The sequence below is a fragment of the Herpailurus yagouaroundi genome, unplaced genomic scaffold (genome assembly GCF_014898765.1).
Source record: "Herpailurus yagouaroundi ecotype Mexico unplaced genomic scaffold, PumYag 29, whole genome shotgun sequence".
In the NCBI taxonomy this organism is placed as follows: Eukaryota; Metazoa; Chordata; class Mammalia; order Carnivora; family Felidae; genus Herpailurus; species Herpailurus yagouaroundi.
In genome coordinates, this window is record NW_024412377.1 from 103,662,770 (window position 1) to 103,675,788 (window position 13,019).

Consider the following 13,019-nt stretch of genomic DNA (forward strand, 5'->3'; position numbering starts at 1 on the left):
CTGCACATAAAGACCTGTGAAGCCACTAGACCAGTTACAGTAGGAAGAAAGACGTCCATAAAGTTTTCCAGGAAAAAAAGCAAACTGTTTATCTGACAGTTTGGCCACGTGGAAAATTATATGGAGAGGCATTTTGAAGCAATTATTAACTACAAGAAAAACAAAAGGTTGCACCATAAATGTCACTTTAGTACATAATGTGGTACAGCATTGAATAATTACAATTAATACAGTAACAATACTGAATATGGATTAAGCCATAATTGTAACATATTAAGAGGGAAGGCATGGAAGGGAGAGTTTAAGAAAGCTAATACTCTTTTTTTTTATTTTTGAGAGAGCCTGCACACATGCGAGACAGAAGGGGAGGGGCAGAGAGAGAGGGAGAGAGAAAGACATAAAATCCAAAACAGGCTCCATGCTGTCAGTGCAAAGCCTTATTGTGGGGCTCAAACCCATGAATCATGAGATCACAACCTGAGATGAAGTCAGGCGCTCAACCAACTGAGCCACCCAGGTCCCAAGAAAGCTAAGTCAATTCACAATGCCTAATATTCATAAGTAAGAGATTAACAGAATAACCATATTTAGAAATATGTAATAACAGAAGAAATAGCTACTTTGAAATCTAGCACTACTTTACTTTTTAAGCCATGTACAATTTTTTTAATATGAAATAATGCATATTAAAAGGTTAGTACTGTGCCTAGCATAATAAATGGTAACCTATTGTTTTAAAAAAGTGAGTTTTTAAAAATCCAGGCAGGGGGAAATGAGAGTAACAAGTCAGAATTTTAGCCACAAATTTAGCTTTGCATTGATAAACAACATAAGGATACACACAGCCCACATAAAATATCAGACCAGTTGAACAGAAGCCCAATTATTCCTGGCACTGAAGTCAAATGTCTCCTACAGATTCTAAGTAGGATATTGGGTAATAAAACTTTTTAAAAGTCTGTAACATCATTATAGTAAAAATAACAATTTCTTTAGGCTTTTGCACTATTTGACATAATATCCCTAACCTCAAGCAGACAAAACAATGTAGGCGGCCCATATACATAGCTCTTTGATGATGTGACCAAATTCAATATAAAAATTCTATCTGGAGAAATGACTAGACTGCCCTTTAGGAAAATTTCTACAAATATTTCTCTCAGCCAAATTTTTTGACCAGCTAAGATTTTGCCAATATTCACTTCAGAAGTCCAGGATTATATTATGTTCAGGACTAAAGTTTCCCATTTGTCTTTCTCTACAGAGAAAACAAAATGGGAAGAGAAAAAAGAGTGAAAGAGATTGAGAGTTCTTGTACCTAAAAATTCATTATATAAGCAAAAAAGCAACTCTCCACGTGTCCTAAGTGGGAATGAGGGGAAAGGATATTCTTTATTCTTACAAGATCAAAAAAATATCCTTCACAGCAAGCGTATCAGATAAAAGATTAATTCTTCCAGGTATACCATATTTTTATGGAAGGAAGAAAGCTGTAGGTGAAAAACTGACAAGTTCTGGTTAATTAAACATTAATATCTTTCAGTTATTAATAAAAACACAACCGAAATAGTATAAAATAACTTTTATTTACATAATTTATACCTATAGAACATAACTGCTTTCTTTAGAACAAGAAAATTTACAAATGACAGATATTGCTTTTTGTCAAAAACTCCTTCAAGCAAGAGAGTATACACATGGTCACTTCTATTTCAAATAATATAGTCAACAGTGGATATTCATAATTTTTTCTGTGCCTCAATCATTTACCAACAATTAGGCTATTAAACCATCATGTTGATTGCTTGCTAAGACCGAAGTTTTCAGGAGGAAAAGTCAAGAAAACAAAACCATTATTCATACCTCTTTTAAGATTTATACAATTCTTCACAACATCATCTTTACATGAATCAGATTAAATATAGGTGTCACTAATTCTTTCCACTTTGTAAGGTAAAGACACTGATTACGTTTTCTCATTTTCCCAGATTAGTTTTAAGGATATAATAGTAGGACAATTTAGCTGGCTGACTTGATTCTCTAACACAATGAATGCCCAAAGATAAAATTATTTCTTATACAGTAAGAAATTATATCTTCCATAAAACCAATTCATTATAGATGTACAAGACAGATGTTAGCAAAGTTAAAAAATAAATATTACACAAGGGATAAAATAATAGTTTAACTGTGGCAACTTAACACTGAAACTAACATTAACTGAATGAAAGAAACTTTCAGAATATGAGACTTTAAAAAATTTTATAAAAACAGGGCATTAAAATGGCAATGTGATTTAATACCATGATTTTTTTGTGACATCTTAATCACACAAAATAAATTAATGCATACCTATTGAGAATTTCCACTCAGATTTATAGATACTCCTTTATGACAAAAAAGTTAAATTGTAAATTTCACTGTAAAGCAATGACTAAGCTGTTATTGTTGAGCCATATCCGATTTTACTAATGAACTCAAAAATTGGCCACAATTTTTTTCAATATACAGTTATCTAGACATTAAAATATTTTCCCAGCTGAAATACTGATCATTTTGTAATGCAATCAATCAACACAGTTTTAACTGTGATGCACAACTCTTAACTTCAATGATGAATATTTCATAGATAAGATACAGATGTCAGCACCTTAAGGTATGAAAATTGCTGTCTAACGTAGGGGTCAAACTAAAAGCCCAATCCAGCCATGTCAATCACTTAAGTGTCCCCTGGCTATTTGCACACTGAAATAGCAGAGTTTAGTAGTTGCCACAGATTCCTTCTGGCCCACAAGTTCAAAAATATTTTCTGGAAAATATTTTGACTCCTGCTCTGAGGCTTTTCAAATAGAAGATTAAATCTGCTTTTAAGAAGTTTGATTTGAACAACCACCAAAGATTTGCTTGGGTGGATAATGGAATTACATATGTAAATAACAAAATTTCAAAATTAAAAACAACCCTTAAATTAATACTGATGATAATCACTGAACAAAATCTTATTATCTTATTTTCTGCTTTAACATCACAATTATGTTCGATGCTTAAAGGTCTGAGTGTTCCTTAAGCAAAATTTAATGGGGGAAAAAAAACTATCAAGAAATCAGTTTTTTAAAAAAGGAATGTGTATAAGCGTATGTGTGTGTAAAGGGGATTGAGTTTTGTATGTAAATCTCCCTCATAAATTAAGGGTTTTTCCCCCAATCAAATCCTGAGATTATCCAAGAAATAACAAAAACCAAAAATTCACAGTACAAATTCAATATACTAAACTATGAGAAAAAATGTATTCAAAACATATACTATCCAAATACTTTAGTGATATAACTTTAAATATCTTTAAAATTAAAGAGGGAAAAGGGACAAACATAAATTTGTCAATGCCTTCTTTACCCATAATCTGAGTGGTGAAAATAATTAAAACTGAATATTCTTTTAAATAAACAATTTAAAAATAAATAAACTTTTTGATGTTTCGTCTTTATAAATAATAAGTTTAAATACTACTTACTTGTTCAATTAGGACTAATGTTACATCAACATCAATTAGAAAAATACATATTTTCCAGTCAAATAGATGAAAATAGAAAAGTTTTTAACATTTACCATACTAAAGTGGAGTTTCACAATATGCTTTCATATACCAAGAGGCAACTGAAAAGGCCTTCAGCAAAACCAACAAAGAACAACAACAACAACAAAAAAAAAACCTCCCACCCCCAAAAAAAGACCCCAGAAAAAAACCTTTACAAAAGAAGTTCACGAAGTGTTAAATACAATCCACCTCCGAATACTTGGGCACTGTGATTTATACATAAACATTTATCCAAAACACTCCAGAATGTCCATGTATGTTCAGCACAGGAAGAGTAAAAATGTAAACAAGAGAAGCTTTTTCTGTCTCAGAAGCAGTCTTAATTGCTTTGTGTTTCCAAAATGCTGAATCAATCAGAATGAAAGGAACCTCAGCAATGTTTTCCAATGATTATAAAAGCTTCAAATCAAGCTCATTAAATATTTAAAGTCAATCTAAAGAAAAACAGCCAGTGATGCTTTTTTCTAAATACTGCTTAGGTGATATAATTGACTCTGGAAATCCTAGACTTTGAAAAAAAAAAAAAACAACAAAAAAGTCTTTTATTATGTTTCATCCACTTCAATAAATATATCACTAAAAAAATATTCAGAGACTGTGGTTGGCCCCTCTTCAGGTGCCCGGGTTTGGCCAGTTTTACATTCCTCTTTTGGTAAGGGACGATCATAAGAAACCTAAAAAGATTAAAAAAAATAATAATAAGCATGCAATATAACATTTATATATTGGTAGTGGTAGTCTAAATTGATACTGCTTTTCCCTATCAGTTTAAACTACCACAAAGCAATACAGTGAGAGTTTTAAGTATGTTCATGCTCATTGACCAAATAATTTCATTTCTATGCTGTTATATTAGGGAAACAATACAAAACATATTAAGAGTTTTATGAATAAGGTAACCTTTCAAGCATTAGTTTTAATAAAACTGGACTCAACATAAAACAGCAGGCATGATTAGATTAATTACAGTATACACAAGGTCCATTATTTTACCCTAATTTCCACAAAAAAATTTTAATATAGAAAAAACTAACATTATCAAATCTGTAATGAAAAGTTTTAATAATCTGCATAAGAAGAGACAGACCCATGGAGAGCCTGGGTTGCTCAGCTGATTAAGCAGCCAGCTTCGGCTCAGGTCATGGTCTCACGGCTTGTGAGTTTGAGGCCTGCGTTGGGCTCTGTGCTGACAGTTCAGAGCCTAGAACCTGCTTCAGATTCTGTGTCTCCCTCTCTGTCCCTCCCCAACTCGTGCTCTGTCTCTCTCAAAAATAAATAAACATTAAAAAAAATTTTTTTTATAATAGAAAAGAATAGACCCACAAAACAGAACAGTATTCAAGGAAACATTACAAATTAAAGCAATCCTATCAAAAATTAGCATACTTAGAAATCTATGACAAATTAACACATAGGAACAGATATATGTATCAATGAAAAAGACTAGAAATATCCCCAACACATACAGGTGGAAATTTAGTATCTGAGAAAAGTGACATTTCAAAAAAAAAAAAAAAAAAAAAAAAAAAAAAATTGTATTATTTTTAAAATTATGTTGGACAACTGTATAACCATCTCAGGGGAAAAAAAAAAGTCAAACCTATATCCTCAACCAAATAAATTCTAGATTAATTAAAAGATGTAAATGTAGGGGCTCCTGGGTGGCTCAGTCAGTTAAGTGTCTGACTTCAAGTCAGATCATGATCCTGAGTTCGAGCCCTGTGTCAGGGTCTGTGCTGACAGCTCAGAGCCTTGAGCCTACTTTGGATTCTGTGCCTCTCTCTGCCCCTTCCCTGCTTGCACTCTGTCTCTCTCTCAAAAATAAACATTGAAAAAATAATCTACTCTAAAATATCATGGGAAAACACTTTCATAATCCTGGACTAAGGGAGGAGTGTCTTTTTAAATGACCAGAAAGGAAGAAGCCATAAAAGGAAAGAGTGATAAATTCATCTATGTAAAAATAAAAAAACATCTGCATGGCAAAAACTACATACACAAAATCAAAAGATAAAGGACATACAGGTTAAAAAAAACAAAAAAACAATAAACAAAACAAAACCATGTACAACCTTTGTCACAAAAGGTTTTCTTTAAGAGCTTCTACAAATCAATATGAAAAAGACTAATAAACCAAACATACGAACAGATGGTTCAGAGAAAACAAGTGATTCAAATACATGAAGAGGTGCTCAACTTCACTCATATATACTCATTAAATCTATGAAGAATGTCATAAGTGAAAAAAATTGATTATGTGCTAGCGTGAGGAAAAAGGCCCTCTCATATACTACTGATAAAAATAGAAACGGATATATTCGCTATGGAAGACAATCAAGTAATATCTGTCAAAAGAATGATCATTCCTTTTGATCAGCAATTCTATTTCTAGGAAGGAATTCAACCTATGGATAAAAGTGTAAAATCACTCATTTCTAAGTTAGATATTATCACATTATGTGAACTACCAAATCATTAGGAATAACCTAAATGGTTACCAGTGTGAGACCAATATTGCTCTATGGTACACGCAAACAATGGAGTATGATATAGTCATTAAAAATAATGAGGGCATTCTTGGGCACTTATTCCTCAAAAATGAACTTACATCCACACAAGAACTTGCATATGAATGTTCACAGCAGCCTTATCCATAATAGGCAAAAATTGAAAATAACCCAGATGTCCTTCAACTGGTGAAAGGATAAACATGAGAATTCTATTCAGCATTAAAAAGGAACAAATACATAAAACCATCTGGATGACTCTCTAGGGAACTATGCTGAGTGGGGAAAAAAGCTAATTCCAAAGGTATGATTCCATTTACACAACTGTATACAACATTCCACTTACATAACATTCTTTGAATGACAAATTTAATGGTGTAGAACAGGTTGCCAGAAGTTAAGGAGAGTAGAGGGAGTGCAATGGAAGTGTGTCTATAAATGGCAACACAAACAATCTCTGCGGTGACAGAACTCTTTTGTAGCTTGACTGTGGCATTGTTGTTATCCTGGTTGTGATACCGTACCATACTTTTGCAAGACGTTAACATTGGGGAAAAATGGATAAAAGGTGTATGGGATCTCTGTATTGTCTTTTAAAACTGCATGTGAGTCTACAATTATCCCAAAATAAAAAGTTTAATTTAAATTAAAAAAAAAAAAAAAAAGATGGGGTGCCTGGGTGGGTCAGTTGGTTAAGCGTCCAACCCTTGATTTCAGCCCAGGTCATAATCTCAGTTGGTGGGATGGAGCTCTGCGATGGGCTATGCGCTGATAGTGGAGAGTGCTTGGGATTCTCTTTCTCTCTCCCTGTCTCTCTGCCTCTCCCCTACCCACGCTCTCTCTCAAAATAAACATTTTAAAAAAGAGAGAGAGACTGAGACAGAGAAGGAGTAAGCTCTTTATATACTGTTTTGCAAAGATCTTTAAGATGGACTGTTATGGTGAAAACAGCAAGGAAGAACAGTATGCTGCTATTTATGAAACAAAAAGAAGAAAAATGTTTATATTTGTGTACACATAAAATATCTCTGGAAAAGTAAACCAACAGCTGATTAACAGCATACACTTATAAAAAGGGGAAACAAAGAAGCTAAAGGACAGATGTCAGAAACTTTGTAAACTTTTTTTGTAGATTATGAATTTGAAAACCTGTAGAATATAGTACTTATTCACAAAAAATAATAAAATAGCAATTTGAGAATTAGTCTTGCCTCACTCTATACCAAAGTCAATAACCATGAACAGAGTTCGTTTTAAAACTGATTACTGAACATTTTATACCTTGGGGAAAAACTCACACCCCCACTCACACTCTGTATCTCTCAAAAATAAATAAACGTAAAAAAAAAAACAAAAAATAAAACTTATGCATATTAAAAAACCTCCAAAATTTTATTTATTTATTTTTTTAATGGTAGACATTTAAAGTTTTACTGACGATATATTTTACTAAAAATGAAAATTGTATTTTAAAATAGGAAGTAGGGGTGCCTGGTTGACTCACTCGGCCAAGTGTCTGATTCTTGGTTTTGGCTCAGGTCATGATCTCGTGAGTTTGAGCCCCACATCGGGCTCCACGCCGACAGGGCTGAGCCTTGCGATTCTCTCTCTGCCTCTCTCCCGCTCTCTCTCTCAAAAATAAAGTAAAAAAAAAAAAAAAAAAAACCCATGAAGTAAATGAGAGTAATGATGATACTAATAGGGGATAAACCATATAACCTGGAGGCAGCTTGGTGCTGCTGAAGTAGTTAAAAAGTATTTCAGTAAATTCTTAACCTAATTCATGGAAGCTGTGGAACTTGGGCCCTTCTGTCACTTAACCTTCTGGGCCTGTGGGAGTAATACCATCAATATCTATCTTACAAGGATGTTTGTGTAAAAAAGAAGGTATTTGACAAGAATCTTGAGTATAGTAAGTGCTCAGTGAGTCATTACATTTTTACACATTGCTGGGTAACATGGTAGGAACCATGAACGTGGTGTCCAAGTGCCTGGAGTTTAGTAAATGCTGCATCTGATGAACGTCAGCCTTTCTGTCTGCTCCCAATGTCTTCTCTCTCCACCTGTCACGGCAGTTATTGAATGTGTGAATGTGTGTTTGCTTCCCCAGTATTTGACGTCATGTCCAGACTCTGAAGGCAGTGGCTTCCAGATAATTGGCACAGAAACCAACGAACATTCTTCCCATTAATCTGTCTAATGTTGCCGACCTTGCTGCCTTAGTAGAAAGTTACAGAAATGCAAAATGTGATTCCTCTTTATGTAAAATGTATTTAGAATTCATCATAAAAAACCTCCAAAATTTTAAAAAATAAATGAATTTGAAAAAATTACTTGAAGCAAAGAGCTAAAGGTACGTGGCTTTGTTACCTAAGGATCTGACATAAACTGGTAAGCAAACCACTAAGATCCCAAAAGCTATAAATAAGCAAAAGATAGGAACAAAACAGGAAGAAAAAAAAAAAAGAGCAAGAGAGAGAGAAAATGTAGTAAATGTATGGGAAACAACCAAGCCACTAATAACTAAAGAAATGCAAATTAAACAAATGAAATGTCATTTCTACCCTCTACCGTTACATAAATTAGAAAAAATTTACTTTGAAGAGTAAGATCTAATGCTGGCAAGAATGTAATTTAACTGGCATAGCTACATTGCTGGTAATTATAATAAGTGTTCTCCAAAGAAATTTAGCAATAATAAAGACTCATAAAATATTAGTCTCAGAAAATAATTCTAGGAAATATAAAACATTTAAAAATTTTTTAAAGATGGTTTTTATAAAAGTACTCCTTTTGAGGCTCATGCTATCCAATAGCTTTCCTGTGTTGAGTTCATAAGTAACCAACCCCAGTATTCTTCCAAAGTTTTTGATACAAGTTTATGTATTTTTCCATCCCAGTAGTTGCCATATGAACAGCTTCAGAATATAGAGAAATGAAACATACAAATTCTAATCTTACCACTTCTTGAATTTTTAAAATTTTTTTTAATGTTTATTTATTTTTGAGAGAAATAGAGTGCCGGGGAGGGACAGAGAAAGAGGGGAACAGAGGATCCAAAGCAGGCTCCGTGCTGACAGCAGCAAGACTGAAGGGGGCTCAAACACACGAACGGTGGGATCATGACCTGAGCCAAAGTCAGATGTTCAACTGACTGAGCCACCCAGCCACCGCACCATTGCTTGAATTCTTATGGGTGCCAGGACATTTCCTCAAAAGCAAACAGAACTAAACTACTGCTTTGTTTTGCTTCCACAGGTTAAAAAACTTCTTTGCATTAAAGGAGTATCAGTTAAGTGTCCATTTATGACTAGCTTAATAGATCTGTACTAAAGGAGCTGTAACTTAATTCAACACCTACCTTCTTTCCCTTATAATGAGGTATGACGGGGAGGAGATGGACAAGCGATGCTCTGACATAATTTCTGACATCCAAAAGAAAATAACAATTGCCATGTTCTTCCTAGTTGAGTCTGATATCTAACCCATTATATACAAATAATAAAATATGACAGTTATCACATACCTGAGCTGGTGAACTGCCAATATTCTCAGATTCGGTATTAACAACAACACTTGGAGATGGAAGCAGATCAGAGGACTCTTGGGTTTTTTTCTGGCTTTCATTGAGTGGATTTGATCTTTTCAAATTCTGTCTTAGTGTAGGTATAAAAGGCTTTAGGCGTTTCTTATTATAAACATGAGTAGGTTCATCAGACTCCAAACTATTCTTTGAACATATTAAAGACAAAAATCCCAGGGGTCTTCTGCCAGGTCTAGAAATGCAAATGTAAGCATATTCAAAGATATCCAGGAAGACACATTCTTAATACCAACTTCTTTTCTTTAATGCTAAAATGGCACATGTGATATACCACCTTAGTGGCATTAGCACGTCTACTAAGTGTCATTATTATTCTGATCATTATTTATTCCATCATACCAGTAGCTACCTATGCAGATTTTCTACCTAAAAGTTAGTATCAGCATCTAAAGGTAAGCTCTTGTTATACAGAATGTTGTATTTGTCTGGAGTCTTGCAAAAATGTTGACATTACTGAATTTTCTTTGACAAAACTCCTCCCCTTTACATTACTGACAGAGGAATATGTTTATAAAACATCATCCTTAGTACTGGACTTAGTCTTTATGTTATATTTGTTGTGTAGAGGTTACATTTGTCCTTTGAGAGACAGAAATGGAAAGGAGCATTTGTTAAAGAGCTTTTCATGGTACCTGGATAATGGGGTTTTTGAAGCTGCTGTGGTGCTACCCATTTGTTCAGACTTTGAAGCAGCACCAGTTCCCTCTTCCTTATCAGAGACAATCATCTCATTCTGAGGTAACTGAGGTGTACTCGTTTCTGCATGCGTGTCTATTATTTCATCAAGAGACTGAGATCCTATACACTGCAAAGTTGGTTCAAGTTGCTCTTTCTGAGGTTCTGGAGTTGTATGTGTGCTTCCTGAGGTAGGGAAGGTATCTTGTCCCTTGTAAGACTCCCCTTCAAAAAACAAAGACAAATGGTAAGCATCCATCTTGAAATTTATATATCCAGTTGAACTGCAATATTTGAAGGAAAAAAATCAGGACATTCTATCATAAACCTACCTTAATAAGAGTAAGCTAAATTATAAGTTAATATATAAGTTATCGGGACTGTTAAGAATTGTAACTGGTACAAAGCTATGGTAACAGTTTCTGTATTCAGATACAAAATAGTCATATCAACCTATTTTTACCTAGAAAAGCTTTCTCTGTATGTGTATATATATATATATGTATGTATATATATATATATGTATATATATATGTGTATATATATATGTGTATATATATATGTGTGTGTGTATATATATATATATATATATGTATATATATATATATATATATGTCTTTTCTAATCTCTGGGTAAACCTAAGGAACCATAAAAACTCCTTTATGCTCAGCTTTGTAATTCCTGAAATATAGTTGTTAAGCTTTTACAGGAAATTCTGTAGCCATATGGTTTTCTGTTATTACAGGATGAAAGTAGCTTATGTCTACGAAAGTGCCAAATCCAAGATCTCAGCTAAGAAGAAAAACTTCTAATAATAAAAGCAAAATACTTAGAGAAAGTAAGCAAGACTCTTCTTCAATTCCAAATTTGAATAGATGCATCAAAAATATCCAAAAATAACAAAATGTAATCACATTAAAATTTATTTCACTCACCTGTTTCCTCAACACTTATTTCCTCTGAACACCCCTGTTTTAAAAAAAAATTACAAAAAAAATTGAATCCATGTATCAAGTCAATCTTTCTATTTTTTTCTTTAATGTTTATTTTGAGACAGTGTGCATAAATGGCAGAGAGGCGGAGAGAGAGAATCCCAAGCAGGCTCTGCACTGTCAGCACAACGCCCACCATGGGCGTTCAATCTCACCAACCATGAGATCATGCCCTGAGTCAAAATTAAGAGTCAGATACTGAACCCCCGAGGTGCCTCCCACCCTCTTTTCTAACTAAAGAAAGTAGGTATCTCCCAGAAAGCTCGAGGGTAAAAGCTTATGGAAACTCTACCAAACACTTATAAAAAAGACACTGCTCCTATTCTTTCAACTGTTTTAGAGCACAGTGAAAGAGGGAAAGTTTCCAAATGCTTTTTATAAATCAAGGCTAATATTGATTCAAATTAACCAGTACAAAAATATCAGATGAAATGGTATAAACATAATTCAGCAACACATCAAGAGACTAACATAATAATCAAGCAGAGTTTATTTCAGGAATGCAAAGATGATTCAATATATGAAATCTAATATAATTCAACAGAACTGAGGAGAAAAATAACATCATCATCTCTCTGTTTGTAGCGAAAGTGTCCAATAATATTCATACTTGGAAAAAACTTTACATTGAATAAAAAGACATTTTCTTAACACCATAAACTATAATTACTACAATTCAAAAACTAGCATCTCACTTCATAAACACTGGAAATATTCCCATTTAAGTCAGGAGTAAGAAAAATGTATCTACTATCAAGACTATTTTATGACCTTTTTTTTAAAAATTATACTAGCCAATATGGTTAGAAAAGAGAAGGAAACTAAAGGTATATAAAGTAGATGAGAAGAATTAAAATTTTATTTGCAGATAATATGACTTTACTTAGAAAACCCAACAGAAACAAAAGAAAAATTACTGTATACGATGAGGGGAATTTAGTAAGCTCTCCGGATAGAAAAGAATTCAACGATAATAGCAACAAAAGATAAAATTCTTAGGTATAACCTAATAAGAAATGGAGAATTTAAATGAAGAGGAGATGAAAATACCACTAAAAGACAAAAAAGAATAATTAAACAAATGAAAAGACATACCATGTTTTTGGATAAAGAAAAAAAATTCAACATCACAATTACGACATCAATTTTCCTTATCTTAAGTGGTCAAGTTAATATGATCCTAAAACAAGCATCAATAGGATTTTTTAAAGCTCTGAACAAGCTAATTATAAAATTAATATAGACTTTAAATCATCAAAATTCTAAAAGAAAACACAGGCAGCAACCTCTTTGACATTAGCCGTAGCAACTTCTTACTAGACACAATGCTATGGACAAGGGAACAAAAACAAAAATGAACTATCGGGACCTCATCAAGATAAAAAGCTTCTGCATGAAGGAAACAATCAACAAAACTAAAAGGCAGCCTATGGAATGGGAGAAGATAATTTCAAGTAACATATCTGATAAAGTTAAAAGGTAATATGCCAGATTCTATGAAGAATATATCAAACTCAACACCCAAAAAATGAACAATCCAGTTAAGAAATGGGCAGAAGACATGAATAGAAATTTGTCCAAAGAAGACACCCAGATACCTAACAGACACATGAAATGATGCTCAATATAACTCATCATCATGGAAT

The 13,019-nt window shown here is 33.2% G+C and overlaps 1 protein-coding gene across 1 annotated transcript in view; it reads right to left on the reverse strand.

Moving 5' to 3' along the window:
- Nucleotides 1-1,567: 1,567 nt before the first annotated feature.
- Nucleotides 1,568-13,019, reverse strand: part of BDP1 (BDP1 general transcription factor IIIB subunit) — a 90,183-nt gene continuing 78,731 nt past the window's right edge. The window contains 4 exon segments of the mRNA XM_040451288.1: nt 1,568-4,269; nt 9,629-9,878; nt 10,339-10,606; nt 11,317-11,350. Coding sequence (XP_040307222.1) covers nt 4,141-4,269; nt 9,629-9,878; nt 10,339-10,606; nt 11,317-11,350 — 681 coding nt within the window. The 3' untranslated portion in view covers nt 1,568-4,140.